General features: G+C 44.2%; 1 protein-coding gene across 2 annotated transcripts in view; it reads left to right on the forward strand.

Annotated features, from left to right (window-relative positions):
• Window positions 1–20,358, forward strand: part of LOC107396444 (spectrin beta chain, non-erythrocytic 1) — a 141,151-nt gene that overhangs the window by 116,448 nt on the left and 4,345 nt on the right. For both annotated transcript variants that reach the window (XM_054738516.2, XM_054738515.2), the window contains 15 exons: window positions 1,568–1,831; window positions 3,127–3,351; window positions 4,208–4,297; window positions 5,960–6,238; window positions 7,540–7,670; window positions 7,750–7,954; window positions 8,042–8,416; window positions 8,595–8,681; window positions 12,870–13,027; window positions 15,509–15,647; window positions 15,750–15,834; window positions 15,918–16,114; window positions 16,183–16,277; window positions 16,361–16,415; window positions 19,428–19,630. In XM_054738516.2, coding sequence (XP_054594491.2) covers window positions 1,568–1,831; window positions 3,127–3,351; window positions 4,208–4,297; window positions 5,960–6,238; window positions 7,540–7,670; window positions 7,750–7,954; window positions 8,042–8,416; window positions 8,595–8,681; window positions 12,870–13,027; window positions 15,509–15,647; window positions 15,750–15,834; window positions 15,918–16,114; window positions 16,183–16,277; window positions 16,361–16,415; window positions 19,428–19,630 — 2,588 coding nt within the window. The remainder of the gene's footprint in view (window positions 1–1,567; window positions 1,832–3,126; window positions 3,352–4,207; window positions 4,298–5,959; window positions 6,239–7,539; window positions 7,671–7,749; window positions 7,955–8,041; window positions 8,417–8,594; window positions 8,682–12,869; window positions 13,028–15,508; window positions 15,648–15,749; window positions 15,835–15,917; window positions 16,115–16,182; window positions 16,278–16,360; window positions 16,416–19,427; window positions 19,631–20,358) is intronic.

Raw genomic sequence — 20,358 nt, forward strand, 5'->3', positions numbered from 1 at the left:
CCACGAAGATTATTAGTAATTGTTGTTTTGAGAACAGTATCGTTAAGAGAAGCTAACACAAAAGCAAAAACACACAGTTTGACCTCAAAAGACAGTTTACTAAACTAGGGATTAAAAAAGAAAAAAGTCTACAAAAGCATCCTAAATATTTAGCATCCAGGTCTTCTCCCATTTACCTGGGGAGCGGACACCCCCTAGGCCCCTGGCCACGCCCCAACAGTCAATTGTTATTAATAATTACTAATAATCAGCCAGTCTCTCATCAGGAACAACTGGTAACTTTTCTCTGTCATGAAAAAAAAAATCAAGTTCTCCTTCTCTTATGCCGCCTGTTTGCTTGTGGATTCACTTCTATACCTAGTGGCTTTCCATACCATCTCACTCCAGCCGATGTTTCGTATCCTGTTAAGGTGGTTAAAATAGGGAAGGGGGAATGTTTGGATTCTAGATGGAATGAACGAGTCCGAGAGCTCAAACTAATGGAAATGTCCATTCATGTGTTCCATTTCATAACCGAGGACCGTTCAGTAAGTTCTCCATTAGCAGCTTCACTATATAGTTTATTTGGTCAATTTTATTGAACTTTCCCATCTCGCCTCTCTTCCTTGTAGCAGGTCGTTGTAACGTTTAGCAAACTCTGAAAGCCAAGAAACAAAGTCTGAAACTCCCACTCCCGTACAGGAGTTGGTTTAACAAACACTGTGTGAAATCACGGTCACATTCTGGCTCCATTTCTGAGAGCTCCTGAAGGTGTCTGCAGACTGGACAGGGATCCTGTCCCTCTAGAAGAGGAAAATCCATTTTGGGTTCTAGGGTTTGTTTAAAGTGCAGACTAGATGAGAAAGAATTCACTTCTTCACCACTATGGAGATTAAACTCCCTGCTAGCTACACGGAGAGACCGGGCTTTAGTGTTTACAGTCCAGCTGGAGGAGGGACCTGGAGTAGAAACTACCTGGACGGAGAGGAGCGGAGCGTGATCACGCTGCAACAACTGAACCTGCAATAGCTTTAGCAAAATGGGCAGAGCTGAAAGAGCAGCTGAGACAGGAAAATGCATGCGTGAAGACGAAAACCACTTTGGGAGTGAAGAGCAACATAAGGTTGTCAAAAGCTCCAAAATGTGCATTTTGCATGAAATGGGGCTTTTAATGCAAAATGTGTTTCTTTGTATTTCAGCCACAAGGTAGGACTGTTTATTAGGTACAGGTACTTATTGATGAAGTCTTTGTTTTGGCTATAAAGTCTTTCTCTGAGATCCCTGCATAAACTTCACGTTTCTGAGCAGCAACAACTAGGGGTGTAACGGTTCACGGTGGGGTGTTGAACCGTTACAGTTCAGCCTGTTCGGTACGGTCCACTCGTGTCCCATTACACCCCAAGCTACAACAGTTCTTCGCATCGTCATGGAAACTTAAATGCACAATATCAGGAGGCAGTAAAAGGCCTTGCACTAGTTTCCGCTCCAAGTGAACGTAGACCTGACCAGATCCTCTCCAAGCGGTCTCAGTGTGTTTCCTTTTAACAGCCACTGCAGACCAGAGTTTAACCAAACATCTGTGTTGCAGGAAGGCCAGACGCTGATGTCAGAGAAACCTGACACGGAGGCCATGGTGAAGGAGAAGCTGTCGTCCTTGACGACCATGTGGGCTGACCTGGAGTCCACCACCCAGACCAAAGCCAAGTGTCTATTTGACGCCAACAAGGCAGAGCTGTTCACGCAGAGCTGCGCTGACCTGGATAAGTGGATGGCGGCTCTGGACGGACAGCTCCAGTCGGATGACTACGGCAAAGATCTCACCTCAGTCAACATCCTGCTGAAGAAGCAGCAGGTGAGGGGCAGGGAGGTGGAGCTTTGGTTTTCTATCTGGGAACCATCAGGAAGTTCAGGGTGCAGCTTGTCCGCATCTATAAAATGTGTCATTCCAAAAGTTACGTTTGGAATAAATGAGAATAAAATAAAAGTGTTTCAGATTCACTCTGTAAACTTTTATTTTTTTAATTCTTGATGAAACGTTTGTGAGTGGAAGTCTAACCAGCTTTTATATACCACACACACACACACACACACACACACACACACACACACACACACACACACACACACACACACACACACACACACACACACACACACACACACACACACACACACACACACACACACACACACACAGGATTCCATGGCTGCATGGTTATGTAATCTTTAAATTGACGCATTGTCAGGATCTGCTCCGTGTCTTCGGATCTTTAATGAGTCCCGACGTGTTTAGGAGCTGAAGCTGCGGAGCGGGAAGGCAGCACGCTGGTGTTTTTGGTCCCTTAAGGCTGCTTCCGCCTCTTCGTCACATCTGAGCTGTGATTTAGTTTGTGTTTGAGCCTCCCTGTTCCAGTCCAGACTCTCCGTGTTGTTGTTTATTTATTTACCTTCTGCTGCTGCAGATGATCAGGGTTTTATTACATTTTCCTTCTGGGTCTTTCACCGGTTGGACGAGACGAGACGGGGCCCCTGAAGGGTTTATTCCTGTTTTATTGTTGTGGAGACTAACGGTGTCTGGAGGCCCCTCTGCGATTTTTCTACCATGAAAAATGTTTTTGTTTATTAGATGTGATCTTGTTAATGTAACATTTATCTTTTTTAGCTGCTTTATATAATCACATCTTCACATTTTTGCTTTAAAACATTTGCATAAAAACTTGTATTTATTTGTTTAGTTGGTCTATTTCTATATTTTCATGTCCCATTTGTCTAGTGAAGCTTTTTTTTTGGACTCTCAGATGGTTCCCCAGCTGATAGGAATGAGAAAACATTTAAAATTACCCTCAAACTGAACCTTTTTCTATTCGAGCTGCATTTCTGGGCTTCCTAAAGGATGGAGTTTGCTCTGTTGTCATGGAAACAGCTGAGAAGTGGTGAAAAACTGTCGTATAAATACGCATGCTCTCATTCTAGACTTAAGTTCAGATTTTTTTGTTTTAATCACAAATGTAATGAAATTCCTGCTAAAATATTGTTTTCTGTACGTTGAATTACTAAATGTTTGTTCTGTGAGATGACCACTGCTGTTTTCTCATCTCTGGTTGCACTCGGCTGTTCCGTCTCTTGTTTCCTGTGCTCCTCCCTTAGATGCTGGAGAGCCAGGTGGAGGTGCGTCAGAAGGAGGTGGAGGAGCTGCAGAAACAGTCCCAAGCCCTGAGCCAGGAGGGGAAAGGCTCGGAGGAGGTGGACGGTCAAAGGATCAGTGTGGAGAAGAAGTTCCACGCCCTCCAGGCACCTCTGAAGAACAGACGGGACAACCTGATGGCCTCGCGCGAGATCCACCAGTTCAACAGAGATGTGGAGGATGAGATTGTGAGTAAAGTCCGGAGATATTAACGTCTGATTGATCTGATCATCCCTGTGTTTTACTGTGAAAACGGGCTGCTGCTGGTTTAATAGTTGTTGACAGAATGAAATCGATTCCTACCCTAAGTCTTCAACTATTTTACCTACAAGCAGAGCTGAGCGATGCGATGTCTGGGGTTTAGATGAACTCTGTCTGGTTGTGTGGAGAAGACTGGGATCCTTCTTTAGAGCAAAGCAGCATCCAGCTTCACTTTAACGTTTCTCCTGTGTATTTAAAAATAATCAAACTGGTCCCTCCATCTCCTTCTGACTGAGCAGCTTCCCACTGCCTCCTCGCTCTAAAATGAACTCCGCATGCTCGCTACAGTCACGCTCTTTGCATTGGTTGTGCTGTAGCCTGAGGTTTACTAGCGCCCCTCGGAACATTCCCCCCTGGAGGTTTTGCACACAGCCGTGGAAGGATTTTGGCTGAGGTGGTGTGGAAAGGTTCCAGAGACCTTTTTCTCGTTGATAGAGCGCCACGTTTCATATGGGTTGGGCCCATTGGCAAGAACTTTGTACTGGGTCAGATACAGGTCTCAGTATCAGATCGGTGCATCTCTACCTACAAGCAGCAAATATTTAAGCTGGTTCTGGTCAGAGGTCCACTCTCCTTCAAAGTGCTACTGACAGTTTTCAGTCAGACATGGTGCTAGTAGGTTTAAACCACCGTGACTGTTATCGTCAGTAAAACTGTGTGTGTGTGTGTGTGTGTGTGTGTGTGTGTGTGTGTGTGTGTGTGTGTGTGTGTGTGTGTGTGTGTGTGTGTGTGTGTGTGTGTGTGTGTGTGTGTGTGTGTGTGTGTGTGTGTGTGTGTGTGTAGCTCTGGGTGGAGGAGAGGATGGCTCTGGCTACCTCCACAGACCATGGACACAACCTGCAGACTGTTCAGCTGCTCATCAAGAAGAACCAGGTAGGAAACCTGCAGCTTTCATTACGTTAATCACAGTGCAGGACACAAATAGCTCCTTCATCGTCGTTATCTAGGGCTGGGACTTGATTAAAAAATTTAATCTAATTAATTACAGGCTTTGTAATTAATTAATCTCAATTAATCGCATTTTAATCGTTCAGGAAAATGTGCTCTCAAAGTAAAACTTTTAACTAAAATTATGAGACAGAGAATCAAACATTAGACATGGTTATTACTGTAAACTAAAGCTTTTAATAAAAAATGCATTTTAATTATTCAAATGTCACTGTGTGATATGAAACAAAACCCAAATCAACTAAAATTTATAATTACAAATAGAAAACACCTGCAAAGGGTTCCTGAGCCTTTACATAGTCTCTCTGTCTAGTTGAATGACTGAAATAAATTTGACTTTGCACCAGATTCTAATTTTTCCAGTTTCACTTGTTTGTATAATTGGGAGTTTTTATTAGCATTTCTACTCATAATGTAGTAAAAACACATAAATAATAATCGTTCAAAATGACAGTAGAACAGGCACAAATATGATCTAGGACTTAAATGTACTAACTTTTAACATCAGAGCAGGCATGAATATTCTGAGAATGATCAGGAACACTAACTGGTTCCAGTTGGATGACTGGAGGATGATGGGAAGATAAAAGATCATGGCAAGGAAATGATGTGACGAACAAGTGAGCGGACCTTCCTTACATGGGAAGTCCTGATGTCACGTTAAGAAGGGGATGCTGCAGACCCGCAGATTCACGCCTGCAGCAGCGAATCTGGTGTGATCTCCAGCCTGATCACAACTTCCTCGTTCCTCGCTGCCCCTGATACACTTAAGCATCCGCCCCTTAGCTGATGACAGCTTCAACACACCTCGCTGCTTAATGATAGTAATGCATGTGATGTTTAATCAGAGACTCGTCTCAGAAACATAGAATTCCCCGACAGAATTGTTTAGAAAATCATCAGAAAAGTTTCAGAGTGTTTCTGTTTTAACTTAAACTTCTGTTTTCAACTTTAAGACACGTTGTTTGTGATTGTTTACAGAGTAGTGAGAACACGGAGCGTTCTCCCAGCGGCAGCCAGGTGCCTCTCGTTTGTCTGACTACTTTCATAAACTACTGTTAGGGCACAGAATTATTCTGTCTGGTGCTTTCAGCGCTGCACAGATGTTACGTAAATGTTAAAAATATAGCTTACCACTACTTTTGTAAAGTTTCCTGTGCCACCGGGAAGCTGCAGCAGAGATGATCTCTGAAAAATGTCCGCGACATGGACTTCGTTGTTGTCTGGAAGTTTTTTTTTCCAAGTTAAGAAAAGAGGCAGACGTGTTTCCTAAATCCTGCATCAGTCCAAGCAAGGCAACTTCTTTCTGTTTTAATTCCGTTTTAGTAGCCATTAGCACTGTGCATTGTTGTGTGCGTTAGCGATATTCAGTCTACGAGGAAGTCGTGCAATGACAAAGGTTCCGCCGTGCTTGAAATGCAAGCTGCGATTAAATGCGTGGATTTTTTACGCGTTATTTTTTTCTAATTAATTAATCATAATTAACGCGTTAAAGTCCCGGCCCCATTATTATGATAAAATATCTCAATGTGGGAAGCTGGATGCCTTCAACATTTGTTGAAAATTTGTGATGTTTGACATCTGTAGACATTGCAGAAGGAGATCCAGGGTCACCAGCCTCGATATGACGACATCTTTGAGCGCAGCCAGCACATCCTGAGGGAGGGCAGCCCCACAGCTGAGCTGATCCGCCAACGGCTCACCGACCTCCAGTCGCTTTGGGACCAAATGAAGAAGGAGACGGAGAAGCGACATGCCCGCCTCAGCGAGGCCCACGAGGCCCAACAGTACTACTTTGATGCCGCTGAGGCAGAGGCATGGATGAGCGAACAAGAGCTCTACATGATGTCAGAGGAGAAGGCCAAGGTGAGTCGAAACAGCAGGTTGAGGTGTTCGGGTCAAACACAGGTCTGTTTTTAATGTATTTACAACACAGATGTGTTGAAACCTTGGTATGGCTGAGCTTAGTGAGCAGGGAGACCCATAGGCTGGGGCCTGAGCACCTTATGTTAGAGAACAAAAACCCAGGTCAACAAGTCAGAGATCTGCTCTGCTGGGTTTCATCTGTTAAAAATGAAAAGGAACATTATATTTTTGAGTGGACTTAGTAGAATTAAGAAAACAGAAAAGGGACTGAGGACTCATCCTTGTGGTACTCCACAACTCAAAAGAGCCACTGGAGAAGGGAATTTATTCAAAGATGGAAGTAAAAAGTTCTGAAGGTTTTGTTGGAGGATAGTTGTGCATTTAGACCCAGGAAAATGCAGAAATTAACCAGATTCAAATAACCCGAGCGAGTCTGTATGTTGGAAAGCTCTAAAACAAGCCTGGAACACCAAAAAAAGCTACTAGCTACCATAAATAATATAATCTGTGCAAGAATGACTGCCTACAGCTGAAACAAAGGTTTAGGTTTTTAATGACCTAAAGTAATGCTGGTGGTTGGAGGGACCGGTGGCGCCCGTGCCCAGCAGCCACGCCCCCCCGTTGGTGCGCCCCGGGGCAGCTGTGGCTATCTCACCACCGTCAGTGTGTGAATGGATGCATGACTCACTGTAGTGTAAAGGGCTTTGGAGTCCTCTGACTCTGAAAGGTGCGGATCATTTATCGTTAAAGATTACAAATGACAAGATGATGTTCAAATGAAATGTTTAATTTTAATTTCATTAAAAGAGAAAAAGCAGCGATTGTAAAGTGAACATGGTCAGTGACCATGTAAACAAGTTTACCTAGATTTAAATAAGTTAGTTACATGTCAGTTGCAGACTGATTCATAGATATTTACTGTAAGTCTATTGTTTCTGATCAGAGTCTCAGCTCACATCACTTCTGCTGTTCAGGATCCAGCTAATCAGATAACTTCCTGTTCCTTTGTGTCTGATCACCTGTCGGTTCCTCCGTCGGAGTTTAATTGGTCCATGTTGGTGTCAGTTTTCTGTTTCTGCTCACTTCTCTGCAGATTGGCAAGTTTTTAAAATACTTCACAAATCAGATTCTCATAGTTTAGATGCAGGTTAGGAAGAGTCACCCAAACTTTTCTCTGCTGTTACTTTTCTTTTCTTTTCACTTCCATGTTTTTGTTTCATTTCCTTGTTCTTTTTTTAAAGATGAAACTATTATGTCTGTTTTCCGGGCAGCAGAAGCAAAAACGTGTCTGTTTGTTGCAGGACGAGCAGAGTTCAGTGGCCATGCTGAAGAAGCATCAGATCCTAGAGCAGGCAGTGGAGGACTATGCCGACACCGTCCACCAGTTGTCCAGCACCAGCCGTGGCCTGGTGGCCGCCGAACACCCCGACAGGTGAGACCGAAGGCTTCAGGGCATCGCTGTCTTCTTCGAAGCAGAGAGTAACTTCAGATCTCCTGGTTTCCTCCTCCAGCGAACGCATCGGGATGCGCCAGTCTCAGGTGGACAAGCTGTACGCAGGCCTGAAAGATCTGGCCGAAGAGCGTCGAGGAAAACTGGATGAGCGTTTCCGGCTTTTCCAGCTCAATCGGGAAGTGGATGACTTGGAGCAGTGGATCGCTGAAAGGGAAGTGGTGGCTGGATCTCATGAGCTTGGACAGGACTACGAGCACGTCACCGTGAGTCCTGCATACACAAAGAATTCCTTCAGATAGTGTCTGATGATGCCTGAACCCCCAAAAAAATCTTGTGTTTTTTATCATCAGATGCTGCAGGAGCGTTTCAGAGAATTTGCCCGTGACACAGGAAACATTGGCCAGGAGCGCGTGGACGGCGTTAACCGGCTGGCAGACGATTTGATCAACTCAGGCCACGGCGATGCCGCTACCATCGCTGAGTGGAAGGACGGCCTGAACGAGGCCTGGGCTGACCTGCTGGAGCTCATTGACACCCGCACGCAGATCCTTGCTGCCTCCTATGAGCTGCACAAGTTCTACCACGATGCCAAGGAGATCCTCAACCGGATCCTGGACAAACACAAGAAGCTTCCAGAGGAGCTGGGCCGAGACCAGAACACGGTGGAGACCCTGCAGAGGATGCACACCACCTTCGAACACGACATCCAGGCTCTGGGAACGCAGGTACACCTCTGATGTCACACTCCTATTGAGTTCTCCATCAGCTGTCTGCTTATATGACACCTTCTGTTTGAGTCCAGCTTGTCTGAGTCTGGCTTGTTTGAGTCTGGCTTGTTTGAGCCCCTTTTACTTCATTCAGTTGTGATCTGAGCTGCTTCGTGCGCTGCTGTGTCTTTTTCAGGTCCGACAGCTTCAGGAAGACGCCGTCCGTCTGCAGTCGGCCTATGCCGGAGACAAAGCTGATGACATTCAGAAGAGAGAAGGAGAGGTGAGCTTCCTGCTGATGTTTTCACCTCGTTAAAGAGCAGAGATTCGCCCATCTCTCATTAAAAATGAAGCAGAGGTGAGGCTGATCAAACGGCTCACGCTTGCTGCACGGCTGTTGCACTAACCACGTCTGGAAGATGTATCCAGCAACCTGAAGAAACAGAAATATTTACATAAATCAGAGGCAACCCAAAGCGAGCTGCTCTAAAACCATACAGGGCATGGTCAAATACTGGAAACACGTTTTCCTCGAGAATCATAGAAAACTAACAGATTGAGAAATCTGTCTTTTCCCTTCAAGCGAGAGTTGTGTGTGTCACGCCAGATTCGTTAGGAGTTTCAATGTGAGTTTTTTGATCAAGAAGAGCTGATGTTTTATTCCCACAGGCTAGAAATGATAAAGGGAATTTTTCACAATTATTTCAGTTTTAATCTTGACGTTATTTTACAAACTCCACACGTTTTTAAATGATGGAGCAGAAATATTCAACCTTTCTATTTTTGACTCATTAAAACTAAAATAAAACTCATTTTTCTCCATCTGCTGCCAAAGATCTGCGATTTAGAAATCCTGTCTGTGGCCTTTTGTTTTTGAATGCACCACTACCAAGCAGCAATAAAGACGTCCGACATTCTCCTGGAGACATTCCAGAAAGCGAGTTTAGAACATCTGGGATCTCCTGATTGAATCCCAGCTTGACAAAGCGTCAGCAAGCCTAGCTGCTAGCCTGCTGCGGAGCAGGTTGTTAGCCAGCACGTGTTACCATGGTAACAGGGAGGGGCTTCAGGCTTGCCATATTCGTAAAACCAATTTAGGGGCAGTTACACCGGGAATCTCAAAAGAAAGTCTGGTTTTGGGAAAATCTCGCTTTCTGGAATACCCCCCGGTCAGTGAACGCACCATCACAAAATAATAACAGGTCTATAATAAATCTGAGGTTCTTTCAGAGGAATCAGAACCAGTGTTCAGAGCTGTAGGAGAGTTTTTCGTTATTGGCTCTCAAAACCAGGATCGGTGCATCTGTAGAGCTAAACAGGAGATAAACATCTGGTTCTGTGTGTGGCTGTGATCACGGGACCATCTCACGGTGCATTTGATCTGTTTCAAAACCCAAAATTCTGTTTTCTGTCTTCCTGTTGAGAACTCTGAAGGTTGTATCTTTAGCTCTGACCTGCTGAGTGTTTCATGTCTCTTGACCACTCCCTGTATGTCCGTTTCCTCCCTGTCCGTCCAGAGGAGAGAGGGAGAGGTGAGACTCCGGCTTTTGCATCAGGCTTCCTTTTGGCTGCACGTTCAGAATTTCTGTTACACTTTTGACTAAAATGAACATTGGAGACATTTTAGTCCCCCACCCCCTCACCCCCCATGCAGCTTATTGGCAGCGTTGGCTGCAGACCCGCTGACCTGACTGATAGCTTTAGTCAATCCTTCTCAGATTGCTGTGGGATAGATTTTTGTGGCATTGAACTCCACCCGGCTGAGTCACTGGGAAGATGAAACAAACACTCCTTCAGGTCTGCAGTGACAGTGAAGAAGCTGACATAGCTGCTTGTAGAGCAGCTCTAGTTCTTCCATCATAATATGAAAAAAAAAGATCGAAAGTAAATGACATGATGTCACAGATTATTTTTAGCAATGGCTTGTGTCACTATCGAAAGCTTCTTCCTGTCTCTAACCAAACCATCATCAAGGTTACGACCAAGTTCCTCCAAACGTAGTGAGGCTGAGTCCTCCACCGCTGGCTGTCTGCAGTCACTTCTTCACCCAGACCGGAAGAGGGGGGCTTCTGGGTAATGTCTATGACAGAACAGCGTGTAATATGAAATCAGCAGGTTCTGTCATGGTAGTGGGGGAGGGAGGGAGTGATGCCCCACCCTGTTTCTGGAACAGTTTATTGGACAACAGAATAAAAACATCAAAAAGCTGATTGGACCGGTCACTAGGGATGAGTACCGAATTTGGTACTTTTTAAGGCACCGACCGAATTCCATAGTAAACAAAGAGAGGAAGCGTTCTGAAGTTTGGGCCCACTTCACTAAATGCGATGGGCTGTTGGGCGATGATGAAACCAGCGACAACAATCTGAGTGTGAAGCATCTTAATCTGCTCCAGCAGTTAAATAAACTGTGTAAGATAACGTTAGCTTGATAGTTTAGTTTTTGTTTACATAGCTAATGGTGCGTTCACTTTCTCCTTGGAAATTCCAACTTCCGAGTAGGAAAAATGAACAATTTGAAAATGAATGTCAAAAGGAACGAAGATACAAAGTAAATTTAGTTCACAGCAAATATATTTGCTTCAGTGTAATTTGCAGTTTATAAAACTACAAGTACCCGCCATCACACAGTTTGTCCAGAGGGGAAAGGAGGGGAAAAGGGGTACATGAGCTGGGTTTAGTTTGTGGAACAACACAATGGTAAATGGTAAATGGCCTGTATTTGATGTAGCACCTTCTAGAGTCCTGGAGCCCCCCAAGGCGCTTTACAACACAATCAGTCATTCACCCATTCACACACACATTCACACACTGGTGGGGATGAGCTACAATGTAGCCACAGCTTCCCTGGGGCGCACTGATAGAGGCGAGGCTGCCGTACACAGGTGCCTCCGGTCCCTCCGACCACCACCAGCAGGCAACAGGGGTTAAGTGTCTTGCCCAAGGACACAACGACAGTGACAGACTGAGCGGGGCTCGAACCTGCAACCTTCTCATTACGGGGCGAGCACTTAACTCCTGTGCTGTCGTCGTATTAAAATACAAACTGTTGTACAGTATTGACGTTCGCTTTAGTTTCATTTGTAGTTTATAATAAATGGTCTCCTCATCAGAGTTACTCCAGAGGGCATAGAAGAGGATTAGGAGTACGTGGAGCTGGGTTTGTTTTTGCATCATTTAGAAACAGTTGTTAAAGGTTTTCATAATGAAGATTTTTATACAACACCACGATGAAAAAATACAAACAGTTGTATGTTATTATCATGATATCTATCAAATAAGGTTACATATTGGAAAAATAATATATATGTAATTAAAAAAGTGATTTAAATGATTATTAAACACTCAAAAGTATAAAAAATTGGTACTGTTAAGTACCGGTATTGATTCGTAGGTACTGGGAATTGGCACAGTATCGATTCAAATATCAAAGGTAACCATCGCTACTGGTCACCGTCTGGTCGCCACAACAAACCAGGATGTTTATGCTGAATCCTTTCAGACAGCAGCAGTGTGGGTGGTCATTCCTAAACTGTTCAGTAATATTTCTGTAGATTAAAATTGTTTTTACTTCAAAATAAATCCAAGTAGGTCAGAATAAAATTGAAAGTTTTATACTTTTTTATTTTTCACAAAATACATTTTCACACTGTTTCTGATTCCCTGACAAGTTATATGTAAGTATATGTAAATATATAAATAGATATATATATAAATAAATAAAAAATACATATATGTATATATATATATATATATATATATATATATATATATATAGAGAGAGAGAGAGAGAGAGAGAGAAACATATATATATTTATATATATATATATATATAGATAGATAGATAGATAGATATACATGTACATATATATACATATATATATATATAGATATATATGTATGTATATATATATATATATATATATATATATATATATATAGATATAGATATATATGTATATATGTATAAAATGAAGTTCAAACAGAAATGATGCAGTAAAACATCTAGACGTAAGACTTGCTGAGTTCAGCAGGACTGAGGAGATGTCATCATCATAATAATAATAAAGCATCACTTTACAGGTTAGTGTTTCTAGACGCTCAGCAGCAGATTTTCTTGATAAAACCTGATAAAAGAGTAAAGCTGGTTTATTTCTGTGACTTGGTTTTTGTCAGCTGCTGTTTTGAAGCTTCTGCTTTCTGCACGAGTGAATGTGTGTCATTTTATTTCATCCTACTGATTTTTTATCCTGGTGGTTTCTGGTCCCATGGCAGCTCAGTTCTGTTGGTTGTTCTGTAGTTTCTTTATCCTATTGGGTATTTGATCCTGCTCAGTAACGCTCGTGTGTTTAACAACAGAAGAAATCTTCCTCTGATTGTGGGTTTTCCCTGCTTTCTGTCCTGCTGCTGTGTAAAGTGCTCGGTCCTCTTCAGAGGCTCATCTTGTTGGGTTTTATTCTGAACATCTGCAGGTTCTGGAGGCCTGGAGGAACCTGCTGGAGGCGGCGGAGGGCCGGCGGGTGAAGCTGGTGGACACCGGAGACAAGTTCCGCTTCTTCGGCATGGTGAGAGACCTGATGCTGTGGATGGAGGACGTGACCCGGCTCATCGAGGCCCAGGAGAAGCCGAGGTAGGACCTGCAGGATGGATTCATCCCTATGAATCCGCAGCTCTGAAGGCAGGATTAAAGAACAGGAATCAGTTATTCATTCACTGCAGCTGTAACGGTGATCAATAACATACTTGTTGCTCTGGATGAAAAGCAGTACTGTGCTTCACTTTTTATTGATCTGTCAAAGTCCTTTGACACTGTAGACCATGTTGTTTTAAAACATGCAATTTCATGGTTCACAGACTATTTGAAGGACAGAACTGAATGTGTTAAATGTGATGGGTTGTCCTCTGAATTTCTTTAGTGTCCACACAGGACTACCACAGGGTTCAGTCCTGGGACCCCTCTTGTTCAGTACGTATATCCATGACATGGGACAAAATGTGCCAGATGCTAATATGCACTTTTACGCTGATGACACAATTGTTTATTGTTGTGGAACATTCCCCTACCAAAGCTGTTGAATTCTTACAGAAAGCTTTTAATAAGGTCCAACAAACATTTCTGCAGTTAAAATTGGTCCTCAGCGCTGACAAGACTAAGCTAATGTTGTTTTCAAACTCTAAAAAGAGACATAAGTTTGCCCTCAGTGCCCACTCTTGAGGGAAATATCATAGAGGTGGTCCACACATACAAACACCTTAGTGTCTGGCTCGATGATTCCCTCTCCTTCAAACCCCATATAGATAATCTCAATAAACTCAAACTGGGTTTCTTTTTTCGAAGTGAACTGTATTTTTCTTTTTAGGCAAAGAAAAATGACTAGTTACTGTAACATGCCTGACTATTTTGGATTATGGAGACTTTTTATATATATGGCGGCTTCAGCACAGTGTCTTGGTAAGATAGATGTGGTTTACCATACCTCGCTAAGATTTATTACTAACTGTAGACCACTGACCCATCATTGTGAATTGTGTTCTTGAGTAGGATGGCCTTCTTTGTCCACCAGGAGGTTGGGACATTGGTACACTTTCATTCATAAAGCAATGCTTGGATTACTTCCCAAATACATCTGCAACTTAATTTCATGGAGAAGTGTAACTTTTCACAGTCTGCGTACAAACGATCAGCTGTTACTCTGTGTTCCATGCGCTCTCACCGAACTGGGCAACGGTGCTTTCATTCGCTCTGCTCCTTCTGCATGGAACAGGCTGCAGGAAACTGGGAATTAACCGAGTTTATCTCCTTCAATACATTTAAAACCAAACTGAAAGCCCCTGAGACGGATGCCCTGCGTTGTAACTGCCTTCTGTAATTTTCTTCTTTACATATCCGTGGAGCTGAAAAATGTGTAGCTGTAACTTTTGCTCCCTCTTGGCCAGGACTCCCATGAAAGTCCGCTTTTTAATCTCAATGGGACCTTCCTGGTTAAACAAAGAATAAATAAATAATACATTTGGGAATAATTTTAGCTCGTATGTGTGTGGAGCTGGACACGAGTGAGGGACTGCTGAGGGAGCACACCTTGCTAGAAAATACCCTGTGTGTGTTTTATGGGAGGGCCTTTAATGACGTCAGTGTTTACGTTTCTCACAGAGCATCACAGGAGTGTGTGGCAAGAAGCAGCGTATTTTGCCTATGCTTCGGTTGTTTAGCATGACTGGAGGATGATTCAGCGAAGCAGATGGATAATTTTTGTTGTGTGGTTGATAGTTCGGCCCGTGAGAGGCTTGATAAAAGATTTTATTGGAATTTCCTCAGCAAAAGACCATGAGGTACAAAAGAGATAGGAAGTGACCTGGACTATACGAAGAAAGCCTGGATTTTAGTTGAGAGACTTATTTAATCCACGGTAAGTCCTTACGACTAAGTATTTGTGAATTGGAGAAGATGTTTTAAAAAACATTCATCTTTGTGTACTTTTAAATCCACTGAGTCGTGTCGTTTTCCCGTTCTGATTCAGGTGTTTCAACTCGCAGTCGTTAAAATAATAATTAAATAAATAAGGACACTGACTAATGAAGTCTGTGAGGATTTATCTGTTTTCTTTGGCCGTCACCAACAGGTGGCGTAAATAACGCTGCAGTTCTGCTCGTCGGGGCCGACTGCTGCTATTAGCACGACCACGGCTTTGTTTTCAGAAGAGATCGGCTCAACTTTCCTTAAAACTAAATAATCGTAGGCCTCCAGACGTTTGACGGCCACTAATTTTTCATGAGTAAGGGGTCCAAGGCTTTCTGTTGAATAGGAGTAAATGTCTCCCCTGCAGGTTTGTGAAAAAACTCAACGAATCGGACCGATGTTTTCCATCATCCCAGAGCTCGTGTGGGTTTTAATAACTTTCATTTCCTCATCTTCTCTCTGAACCTCCTCCTGCCTTTAGACGTTGAAGTGTTTATAGATCGAGGATTTTGTCCGTAAACTCTCTTAAAAGTGTACGTGGCGTACTGATGGCAGGCCATTGTGTGTTTGTGTTGCCACCCAGCTTCTCGCGCATGCGTACAAAGATCCTCCAATAGCTGACACCAAAAACTGTCTGTTACCTTTACTCCTCAGAGACGTGTCATCAGTGGAGCTGCTGATGAACAACCATCAGGGCATCAAGGCAGAGATCGATGCTCGAAACGACAGCTTCACTTCCTGCATCGAGCTGGGGAAAGCCCTGCTGGCCCGGAAACACTACGCTTCAGAGGAGGTCTGACCCAAACGCATCAGTCTGAGCTCCTGAGAACATCAGGTTGATGTTCCTGACCTGCTGCATCATTATTGGAGAGAATGTTCTCATTTGTCCCCACAGATTAAAGAAAAGTTGTTACAGTTGACGGACAAGAGGAAAGAGATGATTGACAAGTGGGAGGACAGATGGGAGTGGCTCCGCCTGGGTGAGAAGTCCCTCCCACTGGTTTTATTCTTCTGATAATTCTGAGGTGACTTAAGTGTGGTTGGACATCTGAATCTTCCTCAGTCCTGGAGGTGCACCAGTTCTCTCGGGACGCAGGCGTGGCCGAGGCGTGGCTGCTGGGACAGGAGCCCTACCTGTCCAGCAGGGAGATCGGGCAGAACGTGGACGAGGTGGAGAAGCTCATCAAGCGCCATGAGGCCTTCGAGAAGTCGGCCGCCACCTGGGAGGAGCGCTTTTCAGCACTGGAGAGGCTGACCACGGTGAGACGGGCAGGAACGCTCCAGGTCAGACCGAACGTTTGAGGTGCTGACTGTCTCTTTGTGTCCAGATGGAACTGCTGGAGGTCCGCAGAAGGCAGGAGGAAGAGGAGAAGAAGAGACAACCAGATGAGGCTCAGGCTGCTGATGCTGCAGCTCAGAGAAGGTGTTCATGAAGGCAGTGTTGTAAAGCCAGAGTGTGTGTTCAGTAAATGAGACAAAAGCTGAAACTGTTTTGTGTTTGTGTAGGGAGGGTGAACCGGTGTCCCAGAACGGGCTGCAGTCTGAGCAGGAGTCTCCCAGGGTTAGTTACCGCTCACCAGCCTACCAGAAATACAGCAGCACGCTGCTGAGCCGCAGGGCCGCTGCGCCCTGAAACCCCCGTCCACACACACACACACACACACACACACACACACACACACACACACACACACACACACACACACACACACACACACACACACCCTCCATACTGACTCACAACATCCTGACCTTGAAATGCCTCACATCAAAAACACCATCTACCCTCAGAGGCTTTTAATTTGAAATTGAACAGGATGTGATGTAACAACATAGGATGTCTTATTGTGGAGTTCACTGTCAACTCATTCCGTTTCTGCCTTGTAGCTCTTAGATCTGCAGTTATGACTTTAGTTTAAAGCTCCAGACCAGATTAATCGACTACCTATTCACTCGCCCAACATTCCTGTTTGTGATGCCTTCTGTTTGTTGACGTTGGTTAGAAATAGACCTAAGGGAGACGTGAAGACTGCTAAGAGGCGCTGATTGTTCCAGCAGTGTTGTGTTGGTGGAACTGGGACCAAACACAGCAGACACACGGAAACCGTTTACATCTTCTGTCTCTCCTGTCTCCCAGCTCAACCCTCCACTGGTCATCCCCCCTCAGCTCTTAATGTTTCTGCTCGTTTACGTCATCATTTACAAACTCACCCTGTGGAACATGAACACATGAACGCAGCTCCGGGTCGGCTCTCAGAGACATGAGCACTGACTTCAGATCAGCCACAGGTTTCCTTTAGTTTCACTCGTCAGCACCTAAACACCTCCTACTCTTCTCGTCTTAAATAAAAACTAGAAATCTTCTTAAGTCTGATTTTGTTTTACTAGAACAAAAGTCGCTCCGCGTCGTGTTGGTAAACATCCGTTTACGCTTGCACCGTTGCTTTTAGAGCTTATCTGAAAACCCCACCTATCCTAGCTAGGTGTGTCTCCGTCTTCATCTCCACCATCACACATGTCGTGTCTCTAATTCAAAACTAACCCAACAATGTATTTTACAAGATTAAAATGTCTTTTATTTAACATTAGTTTTTACCATTTATTATTTAATACACCAGTTTAAATAATGACAAATGTATGTATTTAAAATGAATTAACTTTATGTGTCTGTAACTATTATATATCTGTCTATTTTACTTTAATGATCACACTTTCCACCTGCAGTAATTAGAACCCCCACTAGAGGACGCAAGACTGCAGAATTTTGTTTATGTAAAAAAAAGTCTGAAACACACACACACACACACACACACACACAATGTAAACACACACACACAATGTAAACACACACACACACACACACACACACACACACACACACACACACACACACAATGTAAACACACACACAATGTAAACACACACTCACACAATGTAAACACATATACAATGTAAACACATATACAATGTAAACACACACAAACACACACAATGTAAACACATACAATGTAAACACACACAATGTAAACACACACAAACACACACATTGTAAACACACACACACAATGTAAACACACACACACAATGTAAACACACACACACACACACACGCACACAATAGAGACTAGACTGCATTGATGGCAGGATATCCCAGAAAAGCCCTCTGCTGATGTACAACACTGACACACCAACAGAAACGTAGTAAAGGAATGTGTGTGTGTGTGTGTGTGTGTGTGTGTGTGTGTGTGTGTGTGTGTGTGTGTGTGTGTGTGTGTGTGTGTGTGCACTCATCCATGTATTATTCACACCAGTTTTTTGTGTTGCTGCAGCTCTTGGTTCATGTTGTTGTCATGTTTACTCCACTCATGCCTCTGTTGTCCTCGTGCACGTTGGTCCCTGACTAACACTCCTAATAAAACCACTTGGACCCATCCTGGTTTGTGTCCGTGTCTCACCTGTCTGTCTCTGTCGTACCACCAGCGGTTCATTCCTTCATCCCAGTTTTTAAAGTTTAGATTAAAGTTTGGAACCGCAGAAGGAACCACCAAGCTCGGGTCAGCAGTGTTACCGAGGAAATAATCTAATCCAGTTCCTGCATAGGTGTTCTGCTTCAGCCAGACTGGAAAAATAAATTAAACAATCTGGCAGGATTTTAAATCTTAAAGCTGCAAAATATAAAGTGATTGGCTTCAAGTGAATCAGTCTTACGCGTAGGAACAGGTCTCTTTAGTCTAACGGGTTTTAAACAAACCCACAGAAGGTCAGAGGCTCCACAGGGAGCCGTCATCAAATTCAGTTCAAGTTTATTTATAAAACGCCAAATCACGACGAGTCGTCTCAAGGCACTTTGCATAAAATCCAGTAAAAGCTCCCCGGACCGGACCGGTCCAGTCCTCCCAGGATCGCTCCAGCGACTGATCGGGTCTGAAACACAACGTCCTCCATTCATCTGCCCCCATCCGAAGAGCTCTGTCACCGGTAATGAGCATCAGCTTGGAGTGGTGTGGAAAATAAATCCAATCGCACTCTTCAATAATGACTTCCAAGCAATCTGATGGCTAATTGTTTGAGATTTTGTGTTTTCTTCATCTTTCCTCATCGTGTGTGGTGTGGAGTGGTGATTTAATTCTGCATGCTGTAAAATGTGTGATCTGTGCATGGCACGCCTCTAATCGCAGCTGGAATCCCAGAGTCCATGCTGACTAATGAAAAGATCACATCTGCTTGACCAGGCTGAAGTCCAGGAGGGGATGCTAGGGGTTAATCAGAAAAAAGTTATTTTGTCAACTAGCCAGTCATGGGCGGTTTGTTCTGAAGACGGGTAATAAACAAGCCAAAGGTCTGTGCCCTGGAGGAGATCTAAATCTGTGTGTTTTATGTTTAAGGGAGATGATGAATTGCACGTTTATTCTAGGAGTGTAGAAAGAGACCGGCCCAGAGACGATTGTGACGTCTCCTCAGCCTGTGACCTGTCCCTGCTCTGCATGCTGCTGCTCTGATTTACAGCTTCTGCGTGTCTGACATGAAAGCCCTGCACCCGTAGTCCTCTGACTCCGCTTCTCTCTGATCACAGGACGCAGTTGATGGGGGCGATGTGGTCAACGGGGTGTCAGAGCCCAGTCCCTCGGGGTCTCCTGGAGCATCTCGCAAGAGCAAACCCAGTCAGGCAGCAACTCTGCCAGCTAAAACCCAACAGGATGCACCGACGTCTCAGCTGGAGGCCTTTCTGCACCGCAAACATGAGTGGGAGGGCCACAACAAGAAGGCCTCAAACAGGTGGGAACCACTCGATTTATCTCTCAATTTACGATAGAAACAAAGTCCTGCAGGTAAGGTTATTGAGGCGCCCAGAAGCAACAGTGTTACAGCATCCAAGGAAGCTTGGTTACTGATCACGTTGTGTCCTGGGTGGTCCTGGTGACCCGGTCCCAAAACAGCAACCTGTCCCTGAATGTGGAGAAAACAAGGAGATAGTGGGTGAATCAATCACAGACCTTTATCAGCATTTCCTAGATAGAGAGCCAGCATCACCGGCTTTCTTGACACGGACATCCCAGATGTCCTCACCTGGACCAGCAACATTTCTTTTTCATGGGGAGGCCGAGACGAGCCAGCCTCCCTCCTCCAGTCCTCACCACCTTCTACAGGGATGCGGTGGAGCATGTCCTGATGGTCTCCATCACTGTGTGGTTTGGTAACTGCAGCGTCGGACACAAAAGACACTAACAAGTGGTGAGAACATGAGAGAAAGTCAAAGGGTGCCCCTTCCATCCACTCAGGACCTTAGTCTCACACACGGTGTGTGAAGTGCTTCTGCTGCAGTCAATGACCCCTCCCACCACTCTCATGGACGACTGCAGGGCGCTCAGACCTGAGCAACTGGGCTCTGTAAAGGCCGTCTGAGCTTTAAAAACCCACTCCAATGAAAACCATGTTTGTTCTGTTTTTAACATATTCTTGAGGCATTTTTTATGCTACAGGACACATTTAAAGAAATGTAAGCA

Source organism: Nothobranchius furzeri, chromosome 12 (genome assembly GCF_043380555.1).
Source record: "Nothobranchius furzeri strain GRZ-AD chromosome 12, NfurGRZ-RIMD1, whole genome shotgun sequence".
Lineage (NCBI taxonomy): Eukaryota > Metazoa > Chordata > Actinopteri > Cyprinodontiformes > Nothobranchiidae > Nothobranchius > Nothobranchius furzeri.